The following is an 18,083-nucleotide window of genomic DNA, read 5'->3' on the forward strand; positions in this document are numbered from 1 at the left end:
ATTTGGGTCCACATTCCATTAGATCATTCAGGCTCTGTCCCGAGGAGGTCCTTTGGGATCCATTGAACACGACGCGAAGCTTTGTGGTTAGTGAATCGCTCTCGTGTGTATAGTGAACCAGTACCAAGTGCGCGAAAACATACAACCGCCCCGACTGAGGTGGTTTTTGACTCAAGTACGAACCTTTAAGTGCCTACCTATAGTTAATAATTAAATCATTCAATTTGTGTTTAAATGTACTCAAACCTTATTTGTTTTATATTTGACTCTAGATTTACATATTACCTAGATTTTACATGCATGTATTTTAACTTATATAATTCGACCTGACTTCTGTTTGTTATTAACTTAGCGCCCCTTTTCTGAGTCGCCACTATGTACAAAGATGTACATTTTCTGCAGCTATGCATGTGCACTTTGATCTGACCCAAAACAACATCTCCGTGCAAACGATGCATCTGTACTTTGCCCAAAAAGTAGAGCGTCATCTTGCACACGCATCGCAATTTCCCACTCAACCTAGCTGTAATTATTAATAAGATCAACATTCTGTATTCATTGTAATTTCTAACCTTGCAGTAAAAACTCGCTTCTTATATTTGACATCTTTTCGTTGGTGTTTCGGCACCTCTCCTTACATTTGACATAATTTGACATTCCTTGACAATTCATTGGCATTCGATATTGACATTCACTTTACATTATCTTTTGTCAATATTACATACAAAATATCCAAGGAGGCTCGCGGGCCGCCTGTTGCCGACCGCTGCTTTAGAGAAGTATATAAAGTATAATTAGTGTTTGTAAGCGAATCTAGTGAAATGATTTTTGTAGATTGTATTTATTTAGTTAATTTAAACGGGTAAGATGTGTAAAGGGATACTAAAATGAATAAATAATTTGATTTCATGCTGCTAGGAATATGAAGAGTATAGGAGTGCGAATAGTGAATGCTTGGAGGAGCTGGTAAGGATAAATTTATTGATAATGTTTATGTATGTATATATAGAAATTTACGCTATTTATAATTGAATCGAATGTTGTTATTGTAGTGAAATAAAGTTGAAAGTTATGCTGGGTGTAGGATTGAAAATATGACTGTTTGATCGTGGTCAAAAGTTAAAAGTCGGGTTTAATATGATTGGATGTTTAGGCGGTTGAGAATGGAGCGCTACGGGTTGAAAGATTGAGATCGGATACTGTTTATTGTGTTTAATCAGTTCGACGTACTTTATTGCAAGAGCGTTTCTGTTAAATTGTAATTTTTTAGGGGTTCGGAGTTAAAGTGGCAAAAACGGAATGTTTACAATTTCGTAGAGTACGTCTGTCGCCGCTATTTTATTAGATTGGCATTAAGTTGTGTATTTTGATTCATATTAATAGTACATTATTGTCGAGGCTCGGAAGTAGCTACTTGCAGGCTGAGGATTCGTTTTAAACGGACGACCTTGGGAGTCCGTTTAATTGAATCCGAAGCCAGCAAGTAGCCTTCCAGCCGAGTCATATACAGGATCCCCCAAACTTATGGGACATGAAGGGGAAGTACAGTCGCCATCAGATATATCGGAGCGGCCAAGGTGCTCACAAATATCGGAACACGCCTCTATTGTCAGGGCGTTAGAGCGCGTGTTCAGATATTGTGAACACCTTGGCCGCTCCGATATATCTGATGGCGACTGTACCTTAAATGTCGTAGATAGTGTATTTTGCTCAAAGAAGACTTTATGTTATTTTTAAAAGTTAGTAATTCTGCATTATTAAATTTTCTATAAATTACTTCCTTGGTCTGGAAATCGAACCGACTTAAATGTCAAAAAAAAAATCACCCTACTTTTATGATGCCAATCGAAAGAATAGCTAAAAAATAATAACTCTGCTTAAGTAACATTGTATTTTAAAAGAAAGGAACAACGTGAAATTAATCATTTTAATCAAATTAAAAACATACATGAAACTGCCGTAGTCAATTAATGTTCGCGTCCATACTTCCGTAGTTAACTTTCATACTAAACACGTTTACCGAATATCACGCGAGATGGCGCTGTACCGGGGCGGCGATTTCTACATCGCGCTATTGAAATGTTTATGGGGATTGTATATAAGCAGAGATATATATAACTCCGTATAAGATAAATAAAGTCTAAGAAAAAAACGTGCCTCGGACGGCCAAGGAAAAGTCATTCTCGAATAGATGGCGCCATTACCTTTGGCCTATTCTCAGCTAGATGGCGTTAACGACACCGTTTGGTATTTAACAATTTTAACACATATCAGTGAAAGAACATGGGTCAGTATGGAACAATAAAAAATAAGAATCATTTATCCGTAAACATATTTTGATTATTTTATACATTTTCAATTTTATTTTAAGTTTTAATCGTGTGTCGATAGATGGCAGTAAATGTACCGTGACTACAAAATTGACAATGACAGGACCCCTCTATACTATCTATTCTCTTTGATATAAGGGTTTGGAATAATTTTTAATATTTTGGCTTTATTTGTGACTGGTTGTTTATTTTCATAGTCGATCCTTCATTGATAAAGAACGCCCTTTTTGGTAAAGTTAGGAGTACATACATTGGTCCTTCGAACCGGATGTACTGTGGGCTTTAGTAGTGCTTCCTGCACCAAGTGGCAACGGATTGTTGTCGAGGGTGCAGTCTCCGAGGGCGGCAGCGGGTTGGAGCAGTCGACGGAGTCAGCAGCGCCGTGGCCCTGAGTGACGTCACGGTGATCAACTTGGCGGGAAGATTCAACTGAGGTTCAAGTACTAGTGACGTAAAAGTGTAAGAAGATTTTAAACTGTGAGTACATTTATGTTTTATCTGTGCAGTGTCATTATTTGGAAAGTAGAACTGTCAAGTGTCAAATTTGGACTTAGTAAAAATCATAAGACTGAAGTAGAAATTTTCAAAGTGTTTAGGACTTAGAATAATTTAAGGAAAAGTGAACCTACGGGGAACCTATGCCCGATTTCATATCGAGGTACATCAGCCAAACACTTAGAAAATTTGAGAGCAAAAAAAAACACTTGTGATTTTTTCAAGATTTGCTATACTGGGGACTTAATTCATGATTAGTTTTGTTGGGACTTGTAATTTTTCAAGATGAGTAATAAGTTGGAAGCCAGTATTAACTTACAACTGGATCAAAGTGTTCGCATTAATAAGGCATTCAATAACTACAAAAAGTCACCGAAGGAGCGGATTACCATCTCATACGTAGAAACTAGACTCGAAAACTTAGAGCAACTATGGGAACAGTTTTCACGTATGCATATGCAGATACTGATGTTGCCAGAGCAAGATGTGCTACAAGACACTGCATACATGAAGGACGATGTGTATGATGCGACCAACGAGTTATACATGGATTACAAATGCGGACTTAAGAACGCTATGAGCAAGTTAACGGCAACACCCAGCAATACTAGTCCCATGTTGTCAACTACAGCATCAACGTCAAAATCGAGTCATGTGAAGCTCCCTAAGATCACGATTCCTACTTTTTCGGGAAAGTATGAGGAGTGGATGGGATTCTGGGATTTGTTCATTTCACTCATCCACAAAAATCAGGACATCGATGACATCCAGAAGCTTCACTACCTCAAGGCGCATTTGACAGGCGAAGCGGAGCAGCTTCTTAGACACATACCCATTTCTAGTGAAAGTTATGACCAGTGTTGGACCCAGGCAGAGAGTCGCTATAATAACAAGCAATATTTAGCGAATTGCATTTTAAAGAGGTTTTTTGGACAAAAGACTCTTCTGACTGAGTCTGCCACTGACATTAAGCATGTGTTAGATTGTACCACAGAAACGTTGAACGCATTGTCTTCTTCTTCTTCCTCGCGTTATCCCGGCATTTTTGCCACGGCTCATGGGAGCCTGGGGTCCGCTTGACAACTAATCCCATGATTTGACGTAGGCACTAGTTTTTACGAAAGCGACTGCCATCTGACCTTCCAAACCCAGAGGGGAAACTAGGCCTTATTGGGAATTAGTCCGGTTTCCTCACGATGTTTTCCTTCACCGAAAAGCGACTGGAAAATATCAAATGATATTTCGTACATAAGTTCCGAAAAACTCATTGGTACGAGCCGGGGTTCGATCCCGCGACCTCCGGATTGAAAGTCGCACGCTCTTACCGCTAGGCCACCAGCGCTTCAAACGTTGAACGCATTGTCTAGTCTCAAAATTGATACAAGCACTTGGGATATTATTATCATTTACATTGTCAGTCATAAATTGGATCCAGAAAGTCGGAAAAACTGGGAATGTAAAGTAAGCGAATCTGTATCTCTGTCTGAACAGCTACCGACACTGGAACAATTTAAGAACTTTTTGCAAACGCGATACCATTCTTTGGAATTTTTGGAACCGAAATCGGGATTTGTCCAACAGCCTAAATATGTGAGTAATAATTACAAGGGGAATTTCAGTCAGGTCAAGGGCAATCAGGTGCAAAAAGTTAGTAGTCTGCATATCACAAACAATGTATCTTGTAATTATTGTAAAGGTGAGCATAGGATAATACATTGCAAAGACTTCAATGCTTTAGATGTGGATGTTAAGCGTAATTTTGTTCAAACCAACGGGATGTGTTTCAACTGTTTGGGTAATAATCACTCTGCCAGATACTGCAAACTGACAACAAACTGTCAAATCTGTAACAGACGACATCACTCGCTGTTACATCAAAAGGGGGACACGCAAGCCAATGAAAATAGGGAGCCATCAGCCAGTCAAGCTGTGGCACAGGAATCACAGGATCATATACAGCAAGTCACAAATTCAACGGAAGAAGCTACACCGGGAACCAGTGTTTCAAATCACTTCGTGAATGAAGTCTCACAGCAAGGGTAACTGGCTACCGCGGTAGTGAAAGCCATATCAAGGGAAAATGAAAGACATCATCAAAAAATAAGGGCATTGATAGATCCGGGCTCAGAGGTCTCATTTATAACCGCAGCTGCAGTTAAGAAGCTAGGGTTAAAACAAACTGCAGTTAAGGTGTCAGTAACGGGATTGAGAGGTCAGCAGATTACAGCATTGAAGTCAACGGTTCAAGTCACAATTGCATCGAGTACCGACTCCAGCAGTGTCATTGAGGTTACAGCTTATGTGATTGACAAAGTTACTTCGAACCAACCCTCTGCAAAAGTAACCATCACCTCCTGGCCTGAGTTACAAAGTGTCGAGCTCGCAGATCCTGAGTATCACACTCCAAATCAAATAGACATGTTGTTGGGAGCAAAGGTCTATGCTCGAATCATTCAAACAGGTTTATTCAAATCACCACAAGAGACTATGGTGGCCCAAAAGAGATCTCTAGGATGGATTATATGTGGTGAAGTAGGTTTAAAGGCTAACATCTCCTGCAAGCTGGTTAGCATGCACACTCAGGTGAAACAGTTGGATAGGTCATATTGGGAACTTAAATCAGAACCTACCAACAGTCCAAGGATCTTAACACCTGAGGAAAAGAGGAGTGAGGAGATAAACGAAGCGACTACTGCACGGGATGAGAACGGACGCCACTTTGTTAGGTTACCGTTCCGGGATTAGCAACCAGCCTGTGTAAATAGTGGGTCCAGAGAGATACCGTTGCGAAGATTTCACTCTCTGGAAAGAAAGCTTCAAACTGATGAGCGCCTGCAAACAAAATATACAAAAGTGTTTCATGAACATAAGGCTTTTAATCACATGAAACCTTTACACAGTACAGTACAAGAAGCTGAGGAAAAGGGACTATACTTACCTTACAATGCCGTCGTGCGTGGAGATCGTAATACCAGTAAGGTTGGCAAAGTTCTCGAAGCATCGTACAAGGGCACAAACGGGGTGTCCTTAAACAGTGACATAACGATAGGTCCTACATATCAGCCAAGGATAAGTCACGTACAGTCGGAGCAAAATATGGTAGATTATAAGTCAAAACCGATCTCAGCATCCGAAGTAAGTAAACAAGAACTCTGGTTTAACGGACCTGAAGGGCTGAAACAGAAAGTGATTGACTCTAAAGTATCAAAACCAAAGCATACTCCGTTAGCAGAAAGAAAAATACATACTCACCTGGAAACTGCAGTAACTCGATCGGACGGCGAAGATTCTATGTGGTCGAAGTATTCTTCACTTACCAAGTTGTTGAGAGTTGTTGCGTACTGCCGAAGATTCCTGAAAAATAAAAGAAAAAGTCATACTTACCTGTTGAAAAGTGAATTAGATGAAGCTTTAGCAATCATGGTAAAAAAGAGTCAGCAGCAAGCATATGCGAAAGAAGTAGAAGAAATTAAAAAGGGTAAACTAAAGAAGAAAGGTCCAACTTACCTCGTTTACTCCTCAACTCGATGAATTCGGAATAATTCGTGTTGGTGGGCGGCTCCAGGGTGCTGACATAAATTATGATGAAAAGCATCCAATGTTGTTGCCGAAATCAGCGTGGTTAACTCGGCTTGTCCTTCGAGATGCGCATTTCCAGACTTTACATGGAGGACCACCGCTGATGGTTAACAATATAAGGGCCAAGTTTTGTATTCCAGGTCTCAAAAATTTGGCAAAGGCTTATGTCAATAAATGTATTCCATGTGTTCGGAACGCAGTCAACAATCGGAATAAGTTGCTAAGGGAACTACCATCACCCAAAGTGAATATGGCAATACCGTTTGTACGTAGTGGGGTGGATTACGCCGTGCACAACAATATACGTGTTTACAAGGGTAGGAAAATAATCTATACAAGTGGTCTCTGCAAACTCCAGAACTAGAGGTAAGGGATGTAGTTCTGGTGAAAGAGCTATATGGCTATATGGCAATCAAGTGGTTGAAACGCATTCAGGTTTGGACAGGGTAACGCGAGTTGATAATCTCATGTAAGATTAGTCTCATAAAAAGGTCCACTTCAAAAATATGTGTTTTGTCATTAGCCGTTTTAGTTAGTTTTTCAAAGTGTTGTTTTTCAACGACTAAATGTTTTGTTATGTGTTGTTATTCAAAGTTGAAATTCTTGTTAAATATGATGCTATAAGTTTATTCCGTTTTGTTTAGTTTTAAAGTTTTAAAGTTAGGAGTACATACAATTAAGTGGGTATTTTTTTGTAAATTAATTAATTAAATGCTCAAAATGTGATCCCTCTTGTCTTACGCAAATCGCCAATCTTTTAATGAGTCCGCTGCCTGTTGATTTTCTTATCATTTTATGGTGAATTATTTCTTCTTTTGGGGATACTTGAAAGATATGCTATACAAAAAGCGATACGAGAACGTGGGCGAGTTGCAAACAGAATTGTGCCATATCACATCGAGTGTTCACCATAAAATGATAAGAAAATCAACAGGCAGCGGACTCATTAAAAGATTGGCGATTTGCGTAAGACAAGAGGGATCACATTTTGAGCATTTAATTAATTAATTTACAAAAAAATACTCACTTAATTGACTACGGCAGTTTCATGTATGTTTTTAATTTGATTAAAATTATTAATTTCACGTTGTTCCTTTCTTTTAAAATACAATGTTACTTAAGCAGAGTTATTATTTTTTAGCTATTCTTTCGATTGGCATCATAAAAGTAGGGTGATGTTTTTTTTGACATTTAAGTCGGTTCGATTCCCAGACGAAGCAAGTAATTTTTAGAAAATCTATGGTTGCAGAATTACTACTTCCCCTTCATGTCCCATAAGTTTGGGACACCCTGTATAGTGGTTTTCTCAAAAATGGTGCAAGAAATATAAATATAATAGAAATATTTTACAAAAGCAACGTTTACGTATATATTTTCACAGAAAAAAGTAGAAACAATTGAAAAAGTTTGCTTTGCCGCCTTTTTTTTAATAGAAGTGTATTTTTCTGCCGAAAATACGCCAACCTATTTGAGACAGTTAAATAGTCGCGATACCAACATTATAATAATAAGTACTTATCATCTGTTTGGCTGTTTAATGGGCCTGTGCCTTCATTTGATATGGCCATTTAAACTTTTAAAAAGTTTGGAACGCGAAAAATAATGTAATTGTCTCAAAAATGGTCGGCAAAGTCGACTTTGCCGATTAAAAAATAGGTTGCGAAGCGCGTAGTTTATGGTCAGTCAAAAATTAAAATGTTAAAAACATTGCAGTCTCGATTTTGGGACTGCAATGTTGCATACAAATTCCATTATTTGTCGAGTTCCAAACTTTTTAAAAGTTGAAATGGCCATATCAAATGAAGGCACAGGCCCATTAAACAGCCAAACAGATGATTAGTACCGCGACTATTTAGCTGTCTCAAATAGGTTGGCCTATTTTCGGCAGAAAAATACACTTCTATTTTTTTATTAAAAAAATAAAGGAGCGGCAAAGCTAATTTTTCAATTGTTTCTACTTTTTTCTGTGAAAATATATACGTAAGAAAGTTGCTTTTGTAAAATATTTCTATGATATTTATATTTCTTGCACCATTTTTGAGAAAAGCACTATATATGACTCGGCTGGAAGGCTACTTGCTGGCTTCGGATTCAATTAAACGGACTCCCAAGGTCGTCCGTTTAAAACGAATCCTCAGCCTGCAAGTAGCTACTTCCGAACCTCGACAATAATGTACTATTTCTCAAAAATGGACGGCAAAGTCGACTTTGCCGTTTAAAAAATTGGTCGCGAAGCGCGTAGTTTATGGTCAGTCAAAAATTAAGAAGTTAAAAACATTGCAGTCTCGATTTTGGGACTGCAATGTTGCATACAAATTCCATTATTTGTCGTGTTCCAAACTTTTTAAAAGTTGAAATGGCCATATCAAATGAAGGCATAGGCCCATTAAACAGCCAAACAAATGATTAGTACTTATTATTATAATGTTGGTACCGCGACTATTTAGCTGTCTCGAATAGGTTGGCGTATTTTCGGTAGAAAAATACACTTCTATCAGGGGTGCGAAACTCCTGACTTCGGTCAAACTCGGCTCCGCTCGGCTCAGCATTGCTCCGAGCAATTATTAGGGTTGGCACCACTTGACTGCCTTTTGCGTGCACGACCACAGATAAGATAATCACTTGATTTTTGACAACCCTAAATAGCTGAAAGGGATAGTGCCATATATTAGAAAGGGACATCATGATTCGACCCTGAACCGCTGTCAAACTTCGTTTTTGTAGGAAGTTTCCTTTCTGTACGGTAGTACTATCAATTATTCTGTGCTTCTATTTTTAAATTAAAAAAATAAAAAGGCGGCAAGGCAAACTTTTACAATTGTTTCTACTTCTTTCTGTGAAAATATATACGTAAGAACGTCGTTCTTCTGTAAAATATTTCTATTATATTTAATATTTCTTGCACCATTTTTGAGAAAAGCACTATATATGACTCAGCTGGAAGGCTACTTGCTGGCTTCGGATTCAATTAAACGGACTCCCAAGGTCGTCCGTTTAAAACGAATCCTCAGCCTGCAAGTAGCTACTTCCGAGCCTCGACAATAATGTACTATTGTTGTCACAGCGTATCCAGAACCTGTACCGTCCGTCTCTCGGCGCCGGAGCAGGCCCGGGCTCCCCCTCCCCGCGCCCCGCGCGCGCCCCGGCCCCCGCGCCCGACCCGCCGCCCAAGTACACGCCGCCGCCCTCCTACTCCACCGCCACCGGCGCGAGGCTGCTCAACACCATACGCCGCAGCTTCCGCACATTACGCAGGTATGTGTATACTATATACCGCCCGCCTCTAGACGCGGCCGGCGCGCCCCGGCCCCCGCGCCCGACCCGCCGCCCAAGTACACGCCGCCGCCCTCCTACTCCACCGCCACCGGCGCGAGGCTGCTCAACACCATACGCCGCAGCTTCCGCACATTACGCAGGTATGTGTATACTATATACCGCCCGCCTCTAGACGCGGCCGGCGCGCCCCGGCCCCCGCGCCCGACCCGCCGCCCAAGTACACGCCGCCGCCCTCCTACTCCACCGCCACCGGCGCGAGGCTGCTCAACACCATACGCCGCAGCTTCCGCACATTACGCAGGTATGTGTATACTATATACCGCCCGCCTCTAGACGCGGCCGGCGCGCCCCGGCCCCCGCGCCCGACCCGCCGCCCAAGTACACGCCGCCGCCCTCCTACTCCACCGCCACCGGCGCGAGGCTGCTCAACACCATACGCCGCAGCTTCCGCACATTACGCAGGTATGTGTATACTATATACCGCCCGCCTCTAGACGCGGCCGGCGCGCCCCGGCCCCCGCGCCCGACCCGCCGCCCAAGTACACGCCGCCGCCCTCCTACTCCACCGCCACCGGCGCGAGGCTGCTCAACACCATACGCCGCAGCTTCCGCACATTACGCAGGTATGTGTATACTATATACCGCCCGCCTCTAGACGCGGCCGGCGCGCCCCGGCCCCCGCGCCCGACCCGCCGCCCAAGTACACGCCGCCGCCCTCCTACTCCACCGCCACCGGCGCGAGGCTGCTCAACACCATACGCCGCAGCTTCCGCACATTACGCAGGTATGTGTATACTATATACCGCCCGCCTCTAGACGCGGCCGGCGCGCCCCGGCCCCCGCGCCCGACCCGCCGCCCAAGTACACGCCGCCGCCCTCCTACTCCACCGCCACCGGCGCGAGGCTGCTCAACACCATACGCCGCAGCTTCCGCACATTACGCAGGTATGTGTATACTATATACCGCCCGCCTCTAGACGCGGCCGGCGCGCCCCGGCCCCCGCGCCCGACCCGCCGCCCAAGTACACGCCGCCGCCCTCCTACTCCACCGCCACCGGCGCGAGGCTGCTCAACACCATACGCCGCAGCTTCCGCACATTACGCAGGTATGTGTATACTATATACCGCCCGCCTCTAGACGCGGCCGGCGCGCCCCGGCCCCCGCGCCCGACCCGCCGCCCAAGTACACGCCGCCGCCCTCCTACTCCACCGCCACCGGCGCGAGGCTGCTCAACACCATACGCCGCAGCTTCCGCACATTACGCAGGTATGTGTATACTATATACCGCCCGCCTCTAGACGCGGCCGGCGCGCCCCGGCCCCCGCGCCCGACCCGCCGCCCAAGTACACGCCGCCGCCCTCCTACTCCACCGCCACCGGCGCGAGGCTGCTCAACACCATACGCCGCAGCTTCCGCACATTACGCAGGTATGTGTATACTATATACCGCCCGCCTCTAGACGCGGCCGGCGCGCCCCGGCCCCCGCGCCCGACCCGCCGCCCAAGTACACGCCGCCGCCCTCCTACTCCACCGCCACCGGCGCGAGGCTGCTCAACACCATACGCCGCAGCTTCCGCACATTACGCAGGTATGTGTATACTATATACCGCCCGCCTCTAGACGCGGCCGGCGCGCCCCGGCCCCCGCGCCCGACCCGCCGCCCAAGTACACGCCGCCGCCCTCCTACTCCACCGCCACCGGCGCGAGGCTGCTCAACACCATACGCCGCAGCTTCCGCACATTACGCAGGTATGTGTATACTATATACCGCCCGCCTCTAGACGCGGCCGGCGCGCCCCGGCCCCCGCGCCCGACCCGCCGCCCAAGTACACGCCGCCGCCCTCCTACTCCACCGCCACCGGCGCGAGGCTGCTCAACACCATACGCCGCAGCTTCCGCACATTACGCAGGTATGTGTATACTATATACCGCCCGCCTCTAGACGCGGCCGGCGCGCCCCGGCCCCCGCGCCCGACCCGCCGCCCAAGTACACGCCGCCGCCCTCCTACTCCACCGCCACCGGCGCGAGGCTGCTCAACACCATACGCCGCAGCTTCCGCACATTACGCAGGTATGTGTATACTATATACCGCCCGCCTCTAGACGCGGCCGGCGCGCCCCGGCCCCCGCGCCCGACCCGCCGCCCAAGTACACGCCGCCGCCCTCCTACTCCACCGCCACCGGCGCGAGGCTGCTCAACACCATACGCCGCAGCTTCCGCACATTACGCAGGTATGTGTATACTATATACCGCCCGCCTCTAGACGCGGCCGGCGCGCCCCGGCCCCCGCGCCCGACCCGCCGCCCAAGTACACGCCGCCGCCCTCCTACTCCACCGCCACCGGCGCGAGGCTGCTCAACACCATACGCCGCAGCTTCCGCACATTACGCAGGTATGTGTATACTATATACCGCCCGCCTCTAGACGCGGCCGGCGCGCCCCGGCCCCCGCGCCCGACCCGCCGCCCAAGTACACGCCGCCGCCCTCCTACTCCACCGCCACCGGCGCGAGGCTGCTCAACACCATACGCCGCAGCTTCCGCACATTACGCAGGTATGTGTATACTATATACCGCCCGCCTCTAGACGCGGCCGGCGCGCCCCGGCCCCCGCGCCCGACCCGCCGCCCAAGTACACGCCGCCGCCCTCCTACTCCACCGCCACCGGCGCGAGGCTGCTCAACACCATACGCCGCAGCTTCCGCACATTACGCAGGTATGTGTATACTATATACCGCCCGCCTCTAGACGCGGCCGGCGCGCCCCGGCCCCCGCGCCCGACCCGCCGCCCAAGTACACGCCGCCGCCCTCCTACTCCACCGCCACCGGCGCGAGGCTGCTCAACACCATACGCCGCAGCTTCCGCACATTACGCAGGTATGTGTATACTATATACCGCCCGCCTCTAGACGCGGCCGGCGCGCCCCGGCCCCCGCGCCCGACCCGCCGCCCAAGTACACGCCGCCGCCCTCCTACTCCACCGCCACCGGCGCGAGGCTGCTCAACACCATACGCCGCAGCTTCCGCACATTACGCAGGTATGTGTATACTATATACCGCCCGCCTCTAGACGCGGCCGGCGCGCCCCGGCCCCCGCGCCCGACCCGCCGCCCAAGTACACGCCGCCGCCCTCCTACTCCACCGCCACCGGCGCGAGGCTGCTCAACACCATACGCCGCAGCTTCCGCACATTACGCAGGTATGTGTATACTATATACCGCCCGCCTCTAGACGCGGCCGGCGCGCCCCGGCCCCCGCGCCCGACCCGCCGCCCAAGTACACGCCGCCGCCCTCCTACTCCACCGCCACCGGCGCGAGGCTGCTCAACACCATACGCCGCAGCTTCCGCACATTACGCAGGTATGTGTATACTATATACCGCCCGCCTCTAGACGCGGCCGGCGCGCCCCGGCCCCCGCGCCCGACCCGCCGCCCAAGTACACGCCGCCGCCCTCCTACTCCACCGCCACCGGCGCGAGGCTGCTCAACACCATACGCCGCAGCTTCCGCACATTACGCAGGTATGTGTATACTATATACCGCCCGCCTCTAGACGCGGCCGGCGCGCCCCGGCCCCCGCGCCCGACCCGCCGCCCAAGTACACGCCGCCGCCCTCCTACTCCACCGCCACCGGCGCGAGGCTGCTCAACACCATACGCCGCAGCTTCCGCACATTACGCAGGTATGTGTATACTATATACCGCCCGCCTCTAGACGCGGCCGGCGCGCCCCGGCCCCCGCGCCCGACCCGCCGCCCAAGTACACGCCGCCGCCCTCCTACTCCACCGCCACCGGCGCGAGGCTGCTCAACACCATACGCCGCAGCTTCCGCACATTACGCAGGTATGTGTATACTATATACCGCCCGCCTCTAGACGCGGCCGGCGCGCCCCGGCCCCCGCGCCCGACCCGCCGCCCAAGTACACGCCGCCGCCCTCCTACTCCACCGCCACCGGCGCGAGGCTGCTCAACACCATACGCCGCAGCTTCCGCACATTACGCAGGTATGTGTATACTATATACCGCCCGCCTCTAGACGCGGCCGGCGCGCCCCGGCCCCCGCGCCCGACCCGCCGCCCAAGTACACGCCGCCGCCCTCCTACTCCACCGCCACCGGCGCGAGGCTGCTCAACACCATACGCCGCAGCTTCCGCACATTACGCAGGTATGTGTATACTATATACCGCCCGCCTCTAGACGCGGCCGGCGCGCCCCGGCCCCCGCGCCCGACCCGCCGCCCAAGTACACGCCGCCGCCCTCCTACTCCACCGCCACCGGCGCGAGGCTGCTCAACACCATACGCCGCAGCTTCCGCACATTACGCAGGTATGTGTATACTATATACCGCCCGCCTCTAGACGCGGCCGGCGCGCCCCGGCCCCCGCGCCCGACCCGCCGCCCAAGTACACGCCGCCGCCCTCCTACTCCACCGCCACCGGCGCGAGGCTGCTCAACACCATACGCCGCAGCTTCCGCACATTACGCAGGTATGTGTATACTATATACCGCCCGCCTCTAGACGCGGCCGGCGCGCCCCGGCCCCCGCGCCCGACCCGCCGCCCAAGTACACGCCGCCGCCCTCCTACTCCACCGCCACCGGCGCGAGGCTGCTCAACACCATACGCCGCAGCTTCCGCACATTACGCAGGTATGTGTATACTATATACCGCCCGCCTCTAGACGCGGCCGGCGCGCCCCGGCCCCCGCGCCCGACCCGCCGCCCAAGTACACGCCGCCGCCCTCCTACTCCACCGCCACCGGCGCGAGGCTGCTCAACACCATACGCCGCAGCTTCCGCACATTACGCAGGTATGTGTATACTATATACCGCCCGCCTCTAGACGCGGCCGGCGCGCCCCGGCCCCCGCGCCCGACCCGCCGCCCAAGTACACGCCGCCGCCCTCCTACTCCACCGCCACCGGCGCGAGGCTGCTCAACACCATACGCCGCAGCTTCCGCACATTACGCAGGTATGTGTATACTATATACCGCCCGCCTCTAGACGCGGCCGGCGCGCCCCGGCCCCCGCGCCCGACCCGCCGCCCAAGTACACGCCGCCGCCCTCCTACTCCACCGCCACCGGCGCGAGGCTGCTCAACACCATACGCCGCAGCTTCCGCACATTACGCAGGTATGTGTATACTATATACCGCCCGCCTCTAGACGCGGCCGGCGCGCCCCGGCCCCCGCGCCCGACCCGCCGCCCAAGTACACGCCGCCGCCCTCCTACTCCACCGCCACCGGCGCGAGGCTGCTCAACACCATACGCCGCAGCTTCCGCACATTACGCAGGTATGTGTATACTATATACCGCCCGCCTCTAGACGCGGCCGGCGCGCCCCGGCCCCCGCGCCCGACCCGCCGCCCAAGTACACGCCGCCGCCCTCCTACTCCACCGCCACCGGCGCGAGGCTGCTCAACACCATACGCCGCAGCTTCCGCACATTACGCAGGTATGTGTATACTATATACCGCCCGCCTCTAGACGCGGCCGGCGCGCCCCGGCCCCCGCGCCCGACCCGCCGCCCAAGTACACGCCGCCGCCCTCCTACTCCACCGCCACCGGCGCGAGGCTGCTCAACACCATACGCCGCAGCTTCCGCACATTACGCAGGTATGTGTATACTATATACCGCCCGCCTCTAGACGCGGCCGGCGCGCCCCGGCCCCCGCGCCCGACCCGCCGCCCAAGTACACGCCGCCGCCCTCCTACTCCACCGCCACCGGCGCGAGGCTGCTCAACACCATACGCCGCAGCTTCCGCACATTACGCAGGTATGTGTATACTATATACCGCCCGCCTCTAGACGCGGCCGGCGCGCCCCGGCCCCCGCGCCCGACCCGCCGCCCAAGTACACGCCGCCGCCCTCCTACTCCACCGCCACCGGCGCGAGGCTGCTCAACACCATACGCCGCAGCTTCCGCACATTACGCAGGTATGTGTATACTATATACCGCCCGCCTCTAGACGCGGCCGGCGCGCCCCGGCCCCCGCGCCCGACCCGCCGCCCAAGTACACGCCGCCGCCCTCCTACTCCACCGCCACCGGCGCGAGGCTGCTCAACACCATACGCCGCAGCTTCCGCACATTACGCAGGTATGTGTATACTATATACCGCCCGCCTCTAGACGCGGCCGGCGCGCCCCGGCCCCCGCGCCCGACCCGCCGCCCAAGTACACGCCGCCGCCCTCCTACTCCACCGCCACCGGCGCGAGGCTGCTCAACACCATACGCCGCAGCTTCCGCACATTACGCAGGTATGTGTATACTATATACTACCTATACAATCCGCCTCTCGACGCGGCCGGCGACTTGCACAATCTGGGAATATATGCCCAAATTATTATTATAAACACATTCTTTTAATTCATGAATTGATTTCTACAAAATTTCACAATTTTCTACCATGAAAATTTAGAAATTGGAAATTACCGACCGTATCACAAAACCGTAAAGTAAACTTAAACTGATAACGATTTTCTTAATACTATTTATTAAAAATAACAAACATTAAATTATTAATTCTTTTACTTAAAAATTTTGTGTGTACAAGCATATTCAATATTAATAAATACAGTTCATTTTATCTCCTTTCGTCATGTTAACTAATGAAATCATATAATGATAATTTTGAATTTAATAAAAAAAATAAAACATTGATTTAAATTAAATTTATAATAATTTACAGTGGTGAACAGTTCTCTTTCATTTCGTAGCAAACTTTATTCAACTCTCATGCATTGAAAATATTGAAATCCTCGCAATCCTCAAAATTCCACTTTTCGAGCCACTGGCTACACTAACAATTGAATTTTAAAATCTTTCGCATTATTAGGGTATCAATATATGTAAGCACGAAGGGTCAAAAATACAACTTTATTCTTGTAAAACAAATTATTAAAGCTTTTGAATTGTTACAGAATAACCTCCGCCCGCGCGCCATCCCCCTCACACGACGCGACCGCCCCCATCACCCTGAGCGAGACGGTCGACCGCGCCTCCCCCCCGCACTACACCCCGCCCACCATCACTGTCTCACACGAGGCCCACTCTTCCAACTCGCTCTCTCTAACCAGAGACTACCTCCGACGATCCTTCGTCAGAAAAAGCGACTCGGCCAAAAGTATACGATCGAGTTTAAGAAGGAGTTTCAAGTACGGCGGAGGGTTAACCACAAGTCATGAGCATTTGGTAAGGGATGCAGAACCGATCTCTAATACAGTGGCTATGTCCGCTATGTTGGAGGCAGACGATCCACCGAATGTCACTCGCAGCTTGGCATCTGTTATATAAGAACACGTATGTCTCTGTATATTAAAATGGCTCAAGTTCAAGCTAACTGGTAATACAATTTATGATGAAATCGACGAGTCATGAGCATTTGGTAAGAGATGCAGAGCCAATCTCTAATACAGTGGCTATGTCCGCCATGTTGGAGGCAGACAATCCGCCGAATGTCACTCGCAGCTTGGCATCTGTTATATAGATTGTACACTACACACATGTCTCTATGTGTGTTAAAATGGCTCAATTCGAAGCTAACTGGTAATACACTTTATGATGAAATCGACGAGTCATGAGCATTTGGTAAGGGATACAGAACCGATTTCGAATACTGTGGCTATGTCTGCCATGTTGGAGGCAGACGATCCGCCGTATGTCACTCGCAGCTTGGCATCTGTTATATAAGAACACGTATGTCTCTGTATATTAAAATGGCTCAATTCGAAGCTAACTGGTCATACAATTTATGATGAAATCGACGAGTCATGAGCATTTGGTAAGGGATACAGAACGATTTCGAATACTGTCGCTATGTCCGCCATGTTGGAGGCAGACGATCCGCCGAATGTCACTCGCAGCTTGGCCTCTGTTATATACATAGAATTAGATGACAAAGAATAACTGTCAATCTTCAAAAGTGTGACCAAAAATGAAATGCAAGTGTGTGCGTAAATTGTCTATGTGAGATCAAAAATAGTGATGTCATGTTACAACATATTAATAATCAGTCGATGTTCGATTGCTTTATCGACTACTTTTTCAAATGTGTTATTTTAAACGTTAAAATTCTACGACATTATGACGTATAAATAACACTTGCATTGCGTTTGCCATCAAAATCGTTGCAGACTTTTCTTAATGTAACTCTTACTGTGTTGGAAAGTGAAGTTTAAGTTTACCGCTATACATGAACACCTTCAAAAAGGTATAACAATCGTTATTATTTGAAGTCGGTTATAAAAGCTAATATCTTAATGATGTCTTGTGAAGAAATAATTACATAGCTATTAATATACCGACAAGTTATCGATACTGTCATATGAACATTTTGTCAAGCCCTAGCGTAAAGTAACAGATTATGTTTTTACACAAAATATTTTAAATTATAGACTAATATG

At 49.7% G+C, this 18,083-nt stretch overlaps 1 protein-coding gene across 1 annotated transcript in view; it reads left to right on the forward strand.

Annotated features, from left to right (window-relative positions):
• The window catches only part of LOC134794463 (sodium-dependent transporter bedraggled), a 51,733-nt gene extending 34,571 nt beyond the window's left edge, over nt 1-17,162 (forward strand). The window contains exons 13-15 of the mRNA XM_063766280.1: nt 919-966; nt 9,469-9,659; nt 16,602-17,162. Of these exons, the coding sequence (XP_063622350.1) occupies nt 919-966; nt 9,469-9,659; nt 16,602-16,974 (612 nt within the window). The 3' untranslated portion in view covers nt 16,975-17,162. The remainder of the gene's footprint in view (nt 1-918; nt 967-9,468; nt 9,660-16,601) is intronic.
• Nucleotides 17,163-18,083: the final 921 nt, after the last annotated feature.

The sequence above is a fragment of the Cydia splendana genome, chromosome 10 (genome assembly GCF_910591565.1).
Source record: "Cydia splendana chromosome 10, ilCydSple1.2, whole genome shotgun sequence".
Taxonomy (NCBI): domain Eukaryota; kingdom Metazoa; phylum Arthropoda; class Insecta; order Lepidoptera; family Tortricidae; genus Cydia; species Cydia splendana.